Source organism: Jaculus jaculus, chromosome 1 (genome assembly GCF_020740685.1).
Source record: "Jaculus jaculus isolate mJacJac1 chromosome 1, mJacJac1.mat.Y.cur, whole genome shotgun sequence".
In the NCBI taxonomy this organism is placed as follows: Eukaryota; Metazoa; Chordata; class Mammalia; order Rodentia; family Dipodidae; genus Jaculus; species Jaculus jaculus.
In genome coordinates, this window is record NC_059102.1 from 93,135,755 (window position 1) to 93,150,019 (window position 14,265).

General features: G+C 37.7%; 1 protein-coding gene across 1 annotated transcript; it reads right to left on the minus strand.

Annotated features, from left to right (window-relative positions):
- Positions 1–3,460: 3,460 nt before the first annotated feature.
- On the minus strand, positions 3,461–6,369 carry Izumo3 (IZUMO family member 3). Its single transcript, XM_004658498.2, has 7 exons — positions 6,138–6,369; positions 5,927–6,001; positions 5,691–5,780; positions 5,463–5,480; positions 4,923–5,003; positions 4,434–4,524; positions 3,461–3,602 (listed from the first exon to the last, which is right to left on the minus strand). Exons 1-7 carry the CDS (start codon positions 6,367–6,369, stop codon positions 3,461–3,463), a joined length of 729 nt encoding a protein of 242 aa, XP_004658555.1.
- Between the last annotated feature and the right edge of the window lie 7,896 nt (positions 6,370–14,265).

Below are 14,265 nucleotides of genomic sequence, written 5' to 3' on the forward strand. Positions count from 1 at the left end.
GTGGTTCAACATATGGAAATCTGTCAATGTAATACTCCACATAAAAAAGATTAAACATAAAAACCACATGATCATTTCGATAGATGCAGAAAAGGCCTTTGACAAGATACAACATCACTTCATGATCAAAAAATTGGAGAGAATTTACATGGTTGGTTCATACCTTAACATAATAAAGTCAATATACAAAGCTCTGAAGGACCAAATAATACTTAATGGAGAGATACTGGAGGAATTCCCATTAAGATCAGGAACAAGACAGGGGTGTCCTTTCTCACCTCTGCTTCTCAATATAGTACTAAATTACAGAAAAAAAAAAAATCGCCACATAGTCTCACTCATCTACTGCATCTAATCTGAATCTAACCAAGATACCTTACACACCCAGTAAGCATCTCATGGACTAGACACTAGGATGGATGAAGAGAGAGAAGAGGGCATAGAAGGGGTGGGAAACACTAATCTAGACCATCTAGACCCAAACGGCAATGGTACCATAAAATTCTACTTCCCAAAAGGCAGACCAAATGGTTGAAACCTCACTAGGCCTTTATAGGAAACACCTGAACCACAAGACACGGGAGAGGGTAGGATCAATCTAACCTAACCCTTCTACATCTTCCCTTCCGCCCTCTCACTCCCCCCTACCCCCGGTCTCTCCTCCCTAACTCTTGTATATTAGTTATATTCTTCCTCATTTTCTTAGTGGCCACTGACCTGTGACTCCCAGTACCAGCATGGGTCTATCATCCACAATGAGCTTTTGATCAGAGAAGCCTACAAGGTTTCCTAAAAGAAAGACAGATTTCTGTCAGAGTACTTGATGACCCACCAAAAGTTAGTGGTAAGACCCTATTGCTGAAGACACCATATGCAGCTGACACATAAAATGGAATGGCATGGCTGGAAGCCAGGAGAGAGTCAGTCCCCAGACAGTCAGTGTGTCTAGTGCCAGAAGGTGCTACATGGGCGGCTGGGGGAAATAACCAATATCTGTCCAAGCAACTCATGGTCTAACCTACTTAGCAACAAATGACCTGTTGTGATGCCCACACAAGTGCAATAGTGGCACACAGCCATGGGGGGAACCAACTGCTCTTGATTTGGCTAACTGATGCCCTCCTTGGTACAAGGACCCATAACTGGAGTTGGGAAACATGTCAGAATCATACCCAAACATAAGCCCACTCTCCAATATCAAGCTAGCATCAATCATGGGCTATAAGAGGCCTACACCATTTAAACACTCTACTAAAAAAGTAAAGGTTATTTCATTTGTCCTGGAAATAGCTTACTTTGTGTTGGAGAATCTGCTTTTCTTTTTCAGATAGATGCAGATCCTAAGGAGAGAGCTACCCTATTATACCTCAAAAGGGCCCTGGCTGAAAAGGAAAATTGGTGAAACAAGCAAGGGTGCTGTTTTCCCATTGAACCAGATACCAGCACAAGGGGGAAGGAGACCAACACAGAGAAAAATCAACTCCTACCAAATCAGAGAGCCAGAGCCTCAGAGGCCCCCAACACCTCATCACTGAAGCAGACCAAAAATGAACCCAACATGGCTCAGGGAAATTTTGCAGAAGAGGGAGCAGAAAGTATGTCAGAGCTACATGTTGGGTCATGATTTGCAGAGACATTTATCATACCAATAACTGTGGGCTAATTCCACAAGGCATGACCCATATATCTCAACAAGGAGGGGCCAATGGGGAGGGGGTAGTTCATGGATGAGCCTAATAATGGTACCAAACTGCCTGTATTTGCTGAATAGAAAACTAATTTTAAAGAATCCCCCTAGAAAAAAAAAGAAGTGAAAAAATAATCAAATGAAAGTAAATGCTGGTGAGGATGTGTAGAATTAGGAAGCCTCATCCACTGTTGGTGGGAATGTAAAATGGTACAACCTCTTTGGAAAGCAATATGGTGACTCCTGAAAAAAGTTGACTATAGAATTTCCAACAGACCCAGTTATTCCCTTTATGGGCATATACCCTAAAACCTGTAAACCACAGTCCAGAGAGATTTGCTCAACCTTGTTTTTAATGGCTCAATTTGTAATAACTAAGAGCTGAAATCAACCCAGATGTCCATCACTAGAATGGATAACTATGATGTGTGTGTGTCTACAGTGCATATATATGTGATATACTTATATGTAGATGGCAGTGTCTTTTTATGTTTGCATGGATGCCAAGGGTGGAACTCTTTCTCTGTCTCTCCTCTGTACCATTTCCTTGTTCTAAATACAGATTTGACATATAAGATATTATAAGGAAATCAGGCTGTAAAAAACTAAATATTTTTATTTATTTATTTGACAGAGATAGAGGTAGAGAGGGTGAGAGAATGGGTGAACCTGCACTTGGGAGGCAAAGGTAGGAGGATTGCCATGAATTCAAGGACATCCTGAGACCACATTGTGAAATCCATGTTAGTCTTTGTTTGAGCGAGACCCCATCTTGGAAAACCAATAAAACAAAAACAAACAAACAAAAAAAACCCAAGAGTTCAGTGAAGGAAATGTTTGGTATTTACTTAGAAATCCAAAGTAGATGTTTTAGTTGAAAAACACATTCAAACCAATAAAATAAAAATAAATATTAATTTGATTGGAACATAAATTTAGAAAAATATGTTTGGGACAAACCTCAGCTCCTCAGGATTTATATTTAGGATTAAAAAAAAAAAAATCTTGCTGGGCGTGGTGGCGCATACCTTTAATCCCAGCACTTGGGAGGCAGAGGTAGGAGGATCGCCGTGAGTTCGAGGCCACCCTGAGACACCATAGTGAATTCCAGGTCAGCCTGGGCTAGTGTGAAACCCTACCTCGAAAAACAAAAACAACAACAACAACAACAAAAAATCTTTGTAGCTGGGAGTGGTGGTGCACTTCTTTAATCCCAATACTAGGGAGGTACTGGTAAGAGGATTGCTATGAGTTCAAGGCCACCCTGATTCTACATAGTGAATTCCAGGTCAGCCTATGCTAGAGTAAGACCCTACTTCAAAAACCAAACAAAGAAACAAAACATTCTTTGTATATGTGTGTTTAGTTAACATGAAAGACTAAGTCTATATTATCCTTTGATAATCATCGTCCACATTAAATTGGATGGTAGAAATAAAGTCAGGCACAAAACAGATAAAAATTAAATTTAGAAAATGTCCTAATTATCAACATTCATAAGACTTATTAACAATTCATTCTTTATTATTACACAACATATTGTACTTTGTGTGTATTGCAACATATCAGTTTCACTTTCTATACAACTTGGGCTCTTGTATTGCATCCATTGTCTCAAGGTATCAATAAGAATCTTCACTGGAGAAACTGAGTTCTATTCCAGCCTTAAACTGCAATGATTTCATGACCTTGAAAGAACTGAAGTCCCAGTTTGCAACTCAAAGTCAACAGTTAAGAAGAGAATATAAGAGACCATATGCCCAAGTGTATGTTTTAATTTTTGGGTTCAAGATATGTTTTCTCCTCTTCCTTATCTGCAACACCCAACAAATCTTCAAGTTTCTTTTCCAAATATTTTTTTAGTGTCCTTCGGATTACTTTCATTTTCCTCCGATGCGAGATACAAAAATGGAATCTAGAGTAGAGAAATAAGATAATCCTAAATTCAATGTTTATAGCTCCACTCTTAAAATAATCATATGGGTAAGGTGCTGGAGAGATGGCTCTGTGGCTAGGGTGCTTGCCTGAAAAGTCTAATGACTCAAGGTTGATTCCCCAGTGCCCATGTAAAGCCAGATGCACAGTGGTACATGCGTCTGGATTGCATTTGCAGCAGCTGGGGACACTGGCATACCCATTCTTATTCTCTCTCTCTTGTCTCTATGTGCTTGCAAACAAATAAAATATTTTAAAAGATTAATAATCATATGGGACTGGGCAGATGGCTCATGGGTAAGTGTGCTTTCTACATGAACATGAGGGCTTGAGGGTAGTTGAAACTCCAGATCCCATGTAAACAGCTTGGCATGGCTTTGTGTATCTGTAACCATCATTTCACAAAGGTGAGCAAAGAGACTAGGGAATCCTTCCAATCCTTCCGGAGCTTGAAAAGATATAGCAATCCCTAGAATCAGTAAGAGACTCCAGCTTATTGGCTCCTTCCATCACAGGTAAGTGCCATGTGCCACAGACAAGCATATGACGTGCTAAAAGGGCATGCATATATGAATACATAATACACATGCACACATACAGTGCACACATACAGCATACATGCACAGCACACCTATACCACATTATACACACATACATACAAACAAATAAAAATATTTTCCAGTTGTTTTATTTTGTTTCAGCTATTACTCACTAAGTCTCTATCTCTTTCTTTTCCCCTTTTTACATTGAAAGAGGAGGAAGTATAGACAATGTCTCTGACAAAGAAATGCTTGGAGGGAGTAAAACTCACAGTAACACAGCACTTGCCAATATTACAACTTCTGCCAGCAATATCAGAAATAGTGCAGTCTCTTGATTCTCAGCCTTCTTTATATTTTCATCTAGAAGGAGATCAGGGAGCAAAGAAACTGAATTTGGGAAAAGAGAAATAAGAACTGGAGACATTTATACAGAATAAAGTTAAGTTCAAATGGCTTGCCTATTCACTTCATCACTGTTCCTGATTTCTGGCATTGTGTTATTCTTAGACCCTTAAGTTCTACAAAATGTTTACTTTAGCTCAGAAATTTCTCTACCCAAGTGCAGATTTCAGACTTAATCATTTCTTAGCCCTTCAACCTGTCTAGTGCTGTTATCCATTATTTATAAGTTTTGGTCAACATTATAGCTCTAATGTTATAATTATTATCATGAGTTGCATGGAAATACTAAGCCAATCAATGAACATTTCAGTTCCTTGTCCCAAGCCTGAAAAGTGCCACACTATAATCTATGTCACCTCCACAATAGTCTCCCTTGAAACACTTCCTGGAAATGCGAAGACAAGACCAGCAATCAAGAATGGGACCTTCACTGGTGACTAAGCAAAGAGAAACAATAATCAAAAGGTTGTATGTATGTATGTATGTATGTATGTATGTATGTATGTATTGAAATGCAGGCATTTGGAGGACTCTTAAGTTACATTTCTCTGAATTACTTTTACCCTAGTAATCAAATTTATTGACATATAAAAGCCTATAATTTTTGGTTCTATAGGAAAGGAGTAGTGAAATTATTACATAGCTCATTTATGGACAGTTGGAATATTTTGGCTGATGACAGAAATACACTCTGAGAAATAGTTAGCATGTCTTAAATCTCTGAGGTGTAAAAGATTTCAGGTTTGATTTGGTTATGATATTTCGATATTGCCTGGTAACTATAGCTCTAATAATTGGGTTCTAAGTATAATGGTAGAAAAGACAGAACAGCATAAGGCAAAGGAAATTGCAAAATATGGGTGGAAACCTCAAGATATCCCATGCACTGTACTCACTGCAATCTTCTGAGCAAGCTAAAAGAGAACCAGAAAATTTGAATGAGTACACACAGGGTTTAGTGTTTACCATATTCATACCCAAGTTATCTTGTGATCTGAACAATTCCAGATAGACCTCCACACCTTCTAAATAACTTAAGCCTAGAACCATATTCTTATTTTCATGCCCAATTTTCTATCCTTTGCACACCATTTCCATATTGTAAGATAGAAGTGTTTCATTACCAACTTCAGAGAAACTCTTTAATGCCTCTTTCATTTTGGATTCCAGGTTATGGCGGACCTCAATAAGCCTGCCTTGAAAGATGAATGCACCTATGAGGATATAGAAGGGACATTAGAAATTAGGGTAACCATTCACTTCAGAACTTAGTTTTAGTTGATTTGCCTTGTTCTCCCTAGTCAAGTTTCCTCAAACCCACGTAGCCCATGCCCAGATATGTGATTGAGAAATACCTGACCTTTCCATGTGTCATTGCCCAGTCTGTAATATTCATCCTTCAGCCACATTCTCAACTTGTTAACATCTCGAACAGCTAGAAAGGAAGGGGAAAGGACATGTGGGGCAATGATCATATCCATGGAGGAAATTGTGTAGGACCTAGGTGTTCTTTTCTATGTCTCCCTTCCCCTTTAATGCCCCAAACACTCAGGGACTCAAGCTTCCCTCACCCAACAACCGAAACTCCTTTTCACTGTGGGAGACCTTGAAGCTTAAGCCAGTTATCTTCTTATACTGTCGCTCAAGCAGTTGAATTCGCCCAGGGACTTCTGTGGGTACCAGACCTCCCAAAATGGCCTTAATATCCTCTATGAATTTGGGGTCACACTCCAAACAGCTTTTGACCCCATGGAAGGTTGTCAGACACAGGAGCAAAAGCAGAAGTCCCCAGAGGTCACCCATTTCCTTGATCCAGCCCCTACGTTTCCCAACAGCAGGTTGTCCTGGTAACCAGTTCGCTTAGTTCCTTTTCCTTCAGAAATCCAGGAATGACAGCTTTGTATTGGATACAGGCTGTCCACCTTTCCTTCTTTTTCTTTTTCTTTACTTGTAGAGAAACTTATTTCTCTCAGAATCCTCAGTTGTTTTCCGACTTTGATCCTTCATTACAGCGAGAGGGAATTGCCAGATTGGGGTGCGGGGGGGGGGGGGCAGTTACCTGAGTTCCACGTGTGTGGAGCACAGAGAGAAAAGCCTGAATTAACACAGGCAAGGCTCTGGGCACCTTAGGAGAACACCACACCCTTTTCTGTCCACTGGAGCAGTGTGTCAACAGAAACAGATGGTGGAAGAGATCTCCCAGGATTTTCGGGTTTAAACCCAGCGACTTCTCTGAGGTAAGAAGAGACAAGAACCCTCAGTTGCTTGGGATCCTGTTTCTTATTGGTGACAGTGTTATTCTGCTTTAAAGAGTCATAGGTCAGGGTTTTTATATAATTCACAACATCTAAAAAATTAGATTATATTTGTCCCTGGGTTAATTAATTCTTTAAGAAATACTTCAAAATACTTTTATGACAGAATCTGGAGCTAGAAATGTTTATAAAGTGATGATTGTGAATGAGCAACATTCAGGGTCCATTGGATGATAACTGAAAAACTTATGCTGCAGTATGTGATATCTAAGAACAAGACCACAGTTATCACAAACTTTTCTCTTGGCCATTTTACATGGAATGTGGCCAAATGAGCATGTATGTTTGTCCTTCAGTTATGGTAGTCGAATAAAAATGTTCTTACTTCTTTTACAAATTTTTGGTTGAATTATAGACTTTAAGATGGTTATTTTCTAGCAGATTGCTTATAGTGGCTGTTAAATTTTGGAAGGTAAGAAAGACTGTTCATAGAATTAGATCTATGACATGAAATAATCAAAGAGTGAGGGGTTGTGAAGAAGGCCTGAATGTGAGGGGACAAATAGGATGAAATATCCTCCATAACAGATTTAAACACTGAGAATGTTGACATCTACAGGGCCAAATCTAAGCACAAACTTTATTTAAGAGGGATGTAAAAATTTTTCAGAAAGTAATATATACTTTTTATTTTGGACAATGTAAGATAATTCTCTGGCAATACAACTTTAGTCCATTGCACTTTACCTTGGCTAGACCCAGGAGCACCTACACAGTCTTCATTTCTTCCTTTATTTCCAGTTTTTAAGATGAGAGAAAATACCCTATACCTTTTATGTAATTTGAACAGGTTAGAAAAGGACCAGCTGCTTTCTAATAAGATTTTGGGTTCTTATTTGAAGGGATCTTGTAAATATGATAACAATGAAGGTTGCTTTCATGGACTTAACAGTGTGTTAATGGTCCAGGCAGGCATGAGCACAGGACTCATGGAAAGATAGAACAGCTCTAGCCAAAACTGGAAGAGTATCTTACAAACAGGCTGGCTCAGGAATGAGTAATGAAAAGAATCCAATATTAAGGAATCATTGAGGGAATACCAAAAGTACTCATGATGAACGGGTAGTATTTATAAAAAATAATTTCAATTCTCTTGGGAAAGCCCTTAGAGTCTCATAGGTAAAACATTTGTACTTTGGGGGAAAAGGTGCTGTCCAGAAATTGACAAATAAATGATCACATTACTTAATTAAAATTGCAATATTTGTGATTTGGAGGCAAGTGCTGGAACTTCAAGGCTGGATTGATTACACAAATATTTGTTTGCTTGGATTGACATGAAAGGATATGATTTAGTGGCCTTCAAATTTTTGAGATATCTAGCTCAACTCTTTGTTTGCTTAACGTAGTATAACAAACACAGAAATAACATATTCATTTGTCATTTACAAAATATATATCTACTTATTTATGATTCTTGGGCAGATATTGATGGGTGGTTTGTGCATATAGCACAGATAATTAGAATCTACCTTTAATGGCCTGTGTTTGGTTGCCTGGCATTGTGGCATATGCCTTTAATCTTAGCACTTGGGAGGTAAAGGTAAGGGGGAATCACCATGAGTTTTTAAGGCCACCCTGAGACTGCATGGTCCAGGTCAGACTGAGCAAGAAGATACTCTACCTTGAAAAAACAAAACAAAAGAATAAGGTGGAGGAGGAAAAGGAGGAAGAGGAGGAGGAAAGAAAGGAAGAAAGAAAGGAAGGAGAAAAGAGGAAAGAAAAGAAAGTGTTATCTTTGGAGTGTGTGTATATATGTGTTTGTGTATTGTGTGTGTGTGTGTGTGTGTGTGTGTTATGTATGTGTACAGATGTGTGTGGGGCACATGTGTGTGTATGTGCAGGTTCACAATTAGAGAACAGTGGTCAGTGAGTGGTGTCCTCTTCAATTGCTGTCCACCTTATTGGTGGTTTTTCGAGGTAGGGTCTTGGTCTAGCCCAGGGTGACCTGGAATTGACAATGTGGTCTCAAGCTGGTCTCCAATTTAAGGTGATCCTCTTACCTCTGCTTCCTAAGTATTGGGATTAAAGACTTGTGCCACCATGCTTCACAACCTTATTTGTATAAAACAAGGTCTTTCACTGAACCCAGGGCTAAGAACTTTGGTTAGTGTAGCTAGATAGCAAGCTGATGGCTTCCTCTTGTTTGCAGTCAGGTTGCTCAGATTACAGACACAGCCCACACACAGCCTTTGCTGCTTTACCCCTGAGCCACCTCCCTAAGTCCAGAAACTAGCTTCTTATAGAACTATTCTTTATATTAAATCTTCCTATAGAATTATTACATATTACATCTCAATCCCAGCTGCATGAATAAAACTAAGAATCTTTGCAGCTCTAGCTTCTAATTGGTTTGTTCCTGATGAATAACTTCTTTCCAGGAGACCCACCATACTGTTTCCCATCCATTCCCTGCATGATCCCTGTAAAACGTGACCAATAACACTCATCCCTTGTGTACAGGAGAGGTCTGTCACAGTTCTGTTTGTAAGCTAAGAGCAGAAATCATCACTTAGTATTTGGTCAAATCATAAACCATCTTCTTAGGTAGAAAGTGATTATAAGGTATGAAAAATAACTATTTTATGCCAGATACTTCCCAAGTAAAATAAGTTTACTCTTCTTTATATGCTCCTGCTATGGTTTAGTCAATTGCCATCTGGACCTAGAATCACTTCTGAGGGATTACCTTAATTAGATTAGCCTCTGGGCTAGCCTGGCAAGCATATATTTTTAGAGGTAGGGTATCACTGTAGCCCAGGCTGACCTGGAGTTCACTATGTAGTCTCAAGTGGCCTGGAGCTCAGGGTGCTCCTCCTACCTCTGCTACTCTGAGTGCTGGAATTAAAGGCATGCCCACCAGACCCAGAAAAGCATATTCTTGATTAGGTTAATTGAGGTGACAAAACCCATTTTAACTGTGGGTGTCACCACTATATGGTCCAGGGTCCAGCACTGCTTAGAAAGAAGAGAGCTGGCTGAGCATAATACTGATCACATGTGAACTTGATTTTTAGAGAAACTAAGGTACTTAGAAGTTCAAACATGTGGTGAAGGAAAGATATTGGGTTGTAGCTCAAATTTGTTTGCTTTTCAAATATATTCTCTTTCTTAGATATAAATTTGTTTCTGGAAACTATTTAATCCAAGTTGTTCTGATCTCTGCATCAATTTGGCAAAAAGAGAGACACACAAGGAAGTTATGTTTGTGAAAAAGGAAAGACATTCCATTCTTATATCACAAGTTAAAAAAAATAGAATCCATAGTCTTAGCCATCTTTTTACATTTTCTTCAAATCTAATTATTTTTATCCTTTCCTCACAATTACTTATAGACATGAGCTGAAGGATATTTATATCCAACTGTAACTCATTTGATTTATGATTTAAGCATATGTTTTTATGAATATTTTGAATAAATGATCATAGATGTTAATCCAATTTCCCTTTAGTAAATGTCATAAAAATGTAAGCTTTCTTCTTCCTCCCTCCAAAAAATTAAAATATAATAAAAACACACTGGAAAAAAAATCAGTAAGTAGAATAAGCTAATTCCACTAATATTTTATTATACTTACATTATGGCTTTATCAAATCCTCATAAGAGGTTGGTGCTATCATACCCATTAAAAAGGAAAGAGACCCAGACTTTGTAGGTAGGTATTTTTAACCAGACCATGGAGTACTATAGTGGTGGAGCTCCCATTCTCTGTTTTAACTGTTTGCATTGCTATATTTTTTAAATCACCTCATTCTTTCTTTTATTGTCCAAATGAAAACAAAATAAAACACCTTGTCCCTGAACAAACAAACTTTCACATTCCTGAAAATGCAGCCTAAAACATAGCACCAGATTCTGTTGTAATTTTGATCTTCATAGGAACAGATTTTTCTTCTAATTACAGAGTCAGTAAAGGACAGTCAGTTGAAGCTGAACCCTTTTGAAAAAGCTTCTTGGAAGCTGAACCCTTTTGAAAAAGCTACTTGTGAAGGTAGGCCTAGAGGTACACATCTGTAATTTCAGCGCTGGAGAGGAGGATCAGCCTCCATTACATGAGACCTTGTCTCAAACAACAAACAGCAAAATCCCCCTCTAATTTTATTATTGGTAAAGATTTTGCATTTCAGTCGTCCACTCATTCAACAATTGTCATGGATCTTTTCATTTTTGTCCATTTCTGTTTGTCATTTTATTTTGAAATGTTGATTAATAGTAGCTTCTTTACTTTTAACTTGTGAAATTAAATTTTCTATACAAATGAGCATTTTTAGAAATTTCTCCTATTTCTGTTACATACTGTAAGACCTTTCTGGAAAGGGTATGAACAAAAGTTGTCAAGTACCATAAAAAGAAATGATGAAACTGAACAGACCATAGTGAGGAAGAAAGGCTTTGGTTCATCAAAGAAGATCTTTGTGGATTGGAACACTAGATTTAACACTTTGGAATGGACTATAAAAGAAGGAATGGGCTGTCTCTCCATTGCTCCATCAGGGATGAACAGTGCTACCTGGGGTTTGGCCATAGCTGTACTGGAGCTCTCCCATGCCTCTGTAGCAGCTAATACTCAGAGAATTATACTTGACAGTGTCTCCTTCATATTATCAATGCATTGTATTTTTGTTGCAAGTTAATTGAATTTATGTGCATATTTTAAGAAAAAAAATTATATTACACTTGATAGGAAAGACTTTGTCAAGATCCATACTTCATAAGCCATTTTGTCATTTTAAATATAAACATATTCATTCAGGTGAATTCTAGGACCCATTCCAAATCAGTTTTCAATAAGTAAAGGGAATATTTTAGAGAAAAAAAATGGTTTTCAGTTGAAACCATTTGAGAATTTCACCATAAATACTCTATAAATCCTCACTTCATGTCCCTTCACAAAAGACTCTGACAAAGTATGCATTGACCAATTTTCATTTATGTCAAGTTAGTTCTCCATCTGAAGGCATTTGCAATAAATTGGTCATACATTATCTCATTTGCAGTCTCAGTTTTATGAGTTCCCATAAAACAATTACTGAATATATATGTTTTACAATAAATGGATAAACAAAGTGGCTGCAACCAATATGGAAAAGTCAATAATTAATTTCATATTTCTAACAGTAGCAGAAACTGGAGCTGTTCTTTTCAGAAGAGATGGCTTCTTTGTTAGGAATATGCAAGCATGTTAATTCATTACTCTGTGGTTTCTCTTTTTCCAAAGCTTGTCGAAGGCCTAATTTATGTGCAAGACTGAAAGCTGTTTAAACGGATAATATGCCTCCTTCATGAGAAATACCACCCCTTTATGCTCCATTAAATTCAGCCGTTGACTCTATAAGCTACATCCCAATTATTTCTTTCCAGAAACAGCAGCATAGTTTTTTCCCCCCTCTCAAAATACAAGATTATTGTAGGCTGCTATTAATCTCCACATATTCCACAAAAATACAAGACAATAGAGAAAAGAGTGAGTTGCTATTTTAACATTTCTAAAATGCTTTATAAAGAGAAAATGAAAAGATGCTGCATGATTGTAACACTCCCTTTTTATTTCATTCTCCCCAAAGTAGACCAACACTTAAGTGAGTCAACAATGACCTGCAGAGGTTGAAGCAGGGCCTGTGGATAAGCGGAGACCAGTATTTACCTGGTACCTTCATTTTTCTCAGTATCAGTGGGGCTAACGATTGCATGGAACCACTGTGTAAAACATTAGTTAAATTGAATGGTGAGTGAGAATGCCTATTGAAGTGTTCTGATGAGTTAACAACAGAAACATTACTAAGTTAAATGACATGGGCTTATTCAAGTAGCATGAACTGGAAAATATACTAGCACCTAAGAGTAACCTAACATAAACTAGAATTTAATATAATAGTACTGGATTATTTTAAGGGAGGGTTGAATTACACTAAGTAGTGGAAATGTTTAAAATTATTGCCATTAATAGTGGTTCATATATCTTAATATAAAGACAATTTAATAATGAAAATAAGATATTTAGTTACTTATTTATTGTTTAACTTGATTTACTTATACAGTCAAAAATATTTCACTGGCTGTTGCAGTCCAGTTCGCATTGCTGGTAGAAATCACCCAACCAAGAGCAGCTTCTGGGAAAAAGAAATTTATTTTGGCTTACAGGCTCAAGGGGAAGCTCCACGATGGCAGGGGAAAATGATGGCATGAGCAGAGGGTGGACAGAACCCCCAGGCCAACATAAGGTGGACCACAGCAACAGGAGGGTGTGCCAAACACTGGCAAGGGGAAACTGGCTATAATACCCATAAATCTGTCCCCAACAATACACTCTCTCCAGGAGGCACTAATTCCAAAATATCCATCAGCTTGGAACCTAGCATTCAGAACACCTAAGTTTATGGGGGACACCTGACTCAAACCACCACACTGGTTATATGCCACATATATATATATGAATGTATGAGTGGTTTCGAAATAATCATGGGAGGTAGTATTGACAGGAGTAGTGTTAGGTCAAAATTGTCTGTGATATAGGCCTCAAACCATAGGAAATGATATTTTAACTCATTTTTTTCTCTCAAGTTCTCTACTCAAGTTCTCACAATTTTGTTTTACTCTTCTTAACATTACATATATATTTGCATATATTTATTTGTTGTATTTTACCCATTCCTCTTTATTTTGTTCTTAAATTAACAATTCTCTTATTTCTGAATCAGTATTCTAATAACAATAAACAAATGAAAAGTTTTGTCCACAAATCAGAGGGTGAACTTTGAATTCATCTAAGCCAATTAGTAAATTTCATTCTTTCAGGAATTGCATCAAGACTAGGCTTGTAAAATAACTGCAGCTTATTATCTACTGGATGATAGCAATAGGTGATTTCTTGTTCAGTAACTGTCATAAGACAGATTTCCTGATTCTAGGACCTAGTGATATATATAGACTTATAGGTTTTGGAGGTAGGTACAAAGTGATTTTTAACATGGTCCTGAACTCAGTGACATATTGCCCACCTGAAATTGCCCCCATTGGTGCATTTAAATCATACAACTCACAACCGCTACAATTGTGGCTTCTTAAAAGGTTTTTCTTTTTTTATGTTTTGGACAGTTTACCAGTATGACCACTGCCATGCGGCAACTGCCAAGAGACGGTGTGGAGACAGCACAGAAACAGTAGAGTAGTATGATGAGTCTAAGTTTTGTTGCTGTAATTGGAATTGCTAGAGCTAGTTTTCCTGGAAACCTGTGGGACTACTGAAATTCCCATTTATGTAAATTTATAACTTCTCCAAAAAATAATCTTCATGGCCAATGTCCATTATTCCTTGAAGGCAGAATATTCTTAATTAGCATCATTGTAACTGCATTCTTAAATGCTAATGTAGGTTATGAAAGA

Coding starts and splice junctions, on each gene's coding strand:
- Izumo3 (XM_004658498.2), bottom strand. CDS start 6,369: ATGGGTGACCTCTGGGGACTTCTGCTTTTGCTCCTGTGTCTGACAACC. Junction 6,002..6,137: donor AAAGGAGTTTCGGTTGTTGG/GTGAGGGAAGCT, acceptor CTTCCTTTCTAG/CTGTTCGAGATGTTAACAAG. Junction 5,781..5,926: donor GGGCAATGACACATGGAAAG/GTCAGGTATTTC, acceptor ATATCCTCATAG/GTGCATTCATCTTTCAAGGC.